The sequence below is a fragment of the Temnothorax curvispinosus genome, unplaced genomic scaffold (genome assembly GCF_003070985.1).
Source record: "Temnothorax curvispinosus isolate PA1 unplaced genomic scaffold, ASM307098v1 QBEX01003860.1, whole genome shotgun sequence".
NCBI lineage: Eukaryota > Metazoa > Arthropoda > Insecta > Hymenoptera > Formicidae > Temnothorax > Temnothorax curvispinosus.
The window spans coordinates 1-4,240 of record NW_020213640.1 but is presented as its reverse complement, the minus strand read 5'-3'; the positions used below and the strand labels follow the sequence as shown (position 1 = coordinate 4,240).

Genomic DNA, 4,240 nt, shown 5'->3' with positions numbered 1-4,240 from the left:
ACACACACACACACACATTACAATAAGATGTACTATATAATAAAAGGCAGAATGTACAAAAATTTGCGAGCACATAGATAGTAATGCATTTTAGCAAAAGTTTAACTTTTACAATAGGCATACATAAGCCGGAAAATTTTATATCAATATATGTAAAATTCTATCATAATCATAGCAATTCAAATGTTTTTGCGCGATAGCATAATTACGTCAACTCTGCGTGTCCTAGATAGAATATTTGAAATTACAAGAAATTACAAATCTGCTAATAATTTCTTTTCGAGAGTATACTAACACCAATTCGCTCAATTCACGCGATCGCTAAAGAAAAGAAATCAACATTTTACACAATTAAATTTAAGAGTATAATTTTTTCTATGCAAAGTCTGGTGAGGTGATTGTCTCGATTATCTTTTGGCCCGAAACAGGATTTGAAGATTAATATGCTGGTTAACTTAATGATGATTGATCTTGAATACATTTGTTTATATGTTTGTAAAATTTTTATTGCTGTGGTAAAGAGTTGCGAGAAACGCTTGATGTTCGTGCAATATCGAAACAGTAAGAATATTTATGATATAATAGGATTTAAAAATGCAAAAGTATATATATAAACGAGTAACAAACGTAAGCTACAAGTGGTGCTTATGTGAATCTTAACTTTAGTGCCCTCAATAAGGGTCAGGAAGAATTGTAGATCCTGTAATTATAAGCGCTCATAATAGGTACGATCATCTCGAGATTGAGTTTTGAAACTCAATATGTGTATAAAAATGAACGAAAGAGAGAGAGAGAAGTTTAGAATTTTTAAGTACATGTATCATGATCTTAGATACTCAAATATTAATGACATTTTTTCATGGCATATTGTCGATGATAAAAATCTGAAGAGGAATAAATTGAGAATTATTGTAATTAAATTGTATTAACGTACTTGCCCGCAGGGGGTGAGTGTAACAACGTCTACATATTTAACAGAAAAACAATAACTTAATGTATTTTATTAAAGTGTACTGTGAATTTCCTTTTCAAATTACGAAAGCATTAACGTAATGTTATTCGAGCTATAGGTTGTGCAGAGGGATACCGACTATATTATCATACGGTCTTTATCCATGTACTTGTGTGATATTTGCTATTATTTAATTTCTATATAAAAAGAAGCGATTTTTTTCGACGAATTGTTTGCGAAAATAAGTTTGTAAGTTTTTTTGTAAGTTTAGACATATACTACGGTATACATCACCTAGGTCGAAGATTTACAATCTTTTTGTCGCAGAAGGAACACTAGAGGCCCCCGCACAATGAAAAATACAAGGGACAGGGAACAGATATTAGCGATTACAAATAAAAAATGAGGAATAAAGCTGGTGTAGCATTAATACACGGCTTCCGATAGGTTAAAAATCTATTGCTTATGTTATTCCCTGTTTCTGTTGCCTGTATTTTTCATCGTGCATTCAACTTTATTCTTGATTCTTTAGTCCTAATTAATTAGGACCGTTAGGATTGTTATTGGTTAATATACGCGGGCCTTTGATTATTTAGTTTTAAATTTGCTTAGTCGATCGAGACCGTATTGTTATTCGTTAATATACGCGGGCCTTTGATTATTTTTAGCTTTGTAGTCGCTAATATCTGTTCCTTGTTCCTTATATTTTTCATTGTGCGGAGGCCTTAACATTCATGTGTATCACCCAGTGAAATATCATTGATAATTTTGATAAACTGCATTTTTTTTTTTTTTTTATTTTTTTTTTTTATTTGTATAGCTCGTCGCGTGACACTATTTTAAATGCGTCGCAATTGTAAAGGCAAATAATCGATATTTATATTCGCGGCAAAACCTGAACGCTTCGAATTTTTGTACACTCGAAAGTTTGTTATTGTCAGTTATTATTCCTCGCACCAAACGCAGAAGTTATGTAAATAAACTGAATGAGAAGACATTTGGAACTGTGAAACGTAAAACGACTTGGATTTGATATAGTCACGATGGAAATCAATTTTTTTTTTGAGCGATCTCCTATTATTACCTTGCTTTTAATCTTCGGATAGGAAAAATAGAAAAATTATTATCAAGCCTTAAAACAACTTTTATCCGCAAAATGTATGATTTCCATAGCGACTGCGAAGATCTCATTTTCTTACGATTACGTGGACAACGGAGTTTGTCGAGAACAGATCTTAATGCAAGACTTGTATGCAATGTCGTTGGCATGTTACGTTAATAGAAATATAGCAGAATTTGCTAATAAAATATGACGACAGAGGCCGAACGAAATCTGTAGGATGCAGATACACCGTCCTGTTATGTTTGTAAGTTCTGTTAGTAGAAGTTTAATGCGGATACATTTGATACCAATCTGCTGCCTGTCTACCGTAGTAGAATATTCACTTATACTTATTATGTTGAAAAAAATCTGCAAATCCTTATACGGTCTATTTAGTCAGATATGCATTTGCTATTTTATATAAAGTCAATGAATTGCTGTAAACACAGTAAACACACGTATGCATATGGAATGGAACAGAAACATGAAATATAAATGTTCGCAGAATTATTAATAAAAGAAATAACAATATCTGATGAATCACGAATGTAAGTCTTTATTGATGAAGCATGAAATATTTCGATTCGATAGTACTTGATTTTGATATGTGAAATAAATACATACACGCTTTCTATAAAAAGATGTATATCAAATCTGATTTGTGCTGTAATATATAATACTGTAAAATATAAGTAGCTATAAAATGGGATTAATTTCATCTTTTGTACAGTACATAAGTCACAGTCATTCGATCAATGTTTTATACAAAGTGTCCCCGAAAGGGGGACATTTAGAAATGGTCCCGGGATGTAGATTGACTAGGAACAATATTACCATAAACGCTATTACGATACATCAGTGACTTTCTGAGGTTTCCACTCTAATAACTTCGCAAAGTCTTCTTTCGTTAAGGTGATTTGCCCATTTGCCATCAAATGTATCTACAAAATTATAAAGTTGTAAAAAATTCATATTATGTAATGCCGCACAAATAGAAGAAGTTAATGACAAAATACAATGTACATACGTTTTGTTTCTTCAAATTATCTATGAGTAGCGTCTGTTTCTTAAATGCTTGCACCAATTCCGACCGTTGTTTCTCCAAATTCTTTACGGCTAATCTCTTATCGTCTTGTAACTTTCTGATTTGATTTCTTAATTCCTACAACGTGGATACGCGTTACAGATTTAGATTGTACAGATTTAGGTATATACTTTATTATACCTTCTCTTCTATCTGGCTGCACTTTAAGGCACTTTTGAGTTTCTCGTTGCTTTCTAGAGATCTGTTTAATCTCACATCGAGATTGGTTGACTGTTGATTCAACGTTCTTATCTCTTTCTTAAAACTTTCCAAGTCCTAAAAGGGAATATCACTGTAATAGACTAAAAGTTGTGTAACATATAACAAACAGAGGCTATAAAGATACCTTCTTCAAGACAATATTTTCGTTGCTCAGAGCTTGATAGTCTGATAGCGTATCCGAATTTACCCGTTCCAACTTTGTAACTGTATCGTTTAACGTTTCTATCTGATTACGCAGTTTAATTTGAGCGTCGTCAAGCTTCTTCTTCTCCACCTCTAATTCTTTGCAATAATCGCACTATGTATAAACATGATAATTCATAAATTTATTTTCATAAGTCTAAGAATTTTTAGGCAGTTGCATATTTTAATTTTTTCAAACACTCCCTTATTTACAACAGCAAGCGACAAAATGAGAAGAGACATTACCTTATTGTTGTACTCGAGTTGCATCGTTTGTAACTTTTTATACAGCATATCTATCTTGCCCTTGAGCAAAGTGATAACAGCTTTATTTCCGACGTTACTACCTTTCTTTGGAATTTCAGTGTCGTCGATACATTCTACCGATGGAGCTTCAGAGACTTTAATTGACGATGTTCTTAATTGTTTATCTATCCTTAGTGTCGTATCTCCTAAGCGCGCAGCCTTTGCATCTTCCAAATTTGGATTTGCATCGTTAAATAAATTTTCGGTACGGGCATGTATGATTGAATCAACGGTCTTCATTACATCGCGCGTCTTTAGCTGAAGATCACGATTCAGTCGATAGAACTCCTTCTCCTTTGCCAATAAATCATCAGACATGTCTCTAAAATAATATCGTATTGTTGAATTATATACATGCTTGTAATTAAATATGGCAATAATAAAACAATAA

General features: G+C 32.5%; 1 protein-coding gene across 1 annotated transcript; it reads right to left on the bottom strand.

Moving 5' to 3' along the window:
* Positions 1-1,752: 1,752 nt before the first annotated feature.
* On the bottom strand, positions 1,753-4,229 carry LOC112452947 (testis-expressed protein 9-like). The gene is made up of 5 exons (XM_025013415.1): positions 3,790-4,229; positions 3,485-3,658; positions 3,280-3,414; positions 3,082-3,216; positions 1,753-2,995 (listed from the first exon to the last, which is right to left on the bottom strand). The coding sequence occupies exons 1-5, from the start codon at positions 4,165-4,167 to the stop codon at positions 2,900-2,902; spliced, it is 918 nt and encodes a 305-aa protein (XP_024869183.1). The 5' UTR covers positions 4,168-4,229; the 3' UTR covers positions 1,753-2,899.
* Between the last annotated feature and the right edge of the window lie 11 nt (positions 4,230-4,240).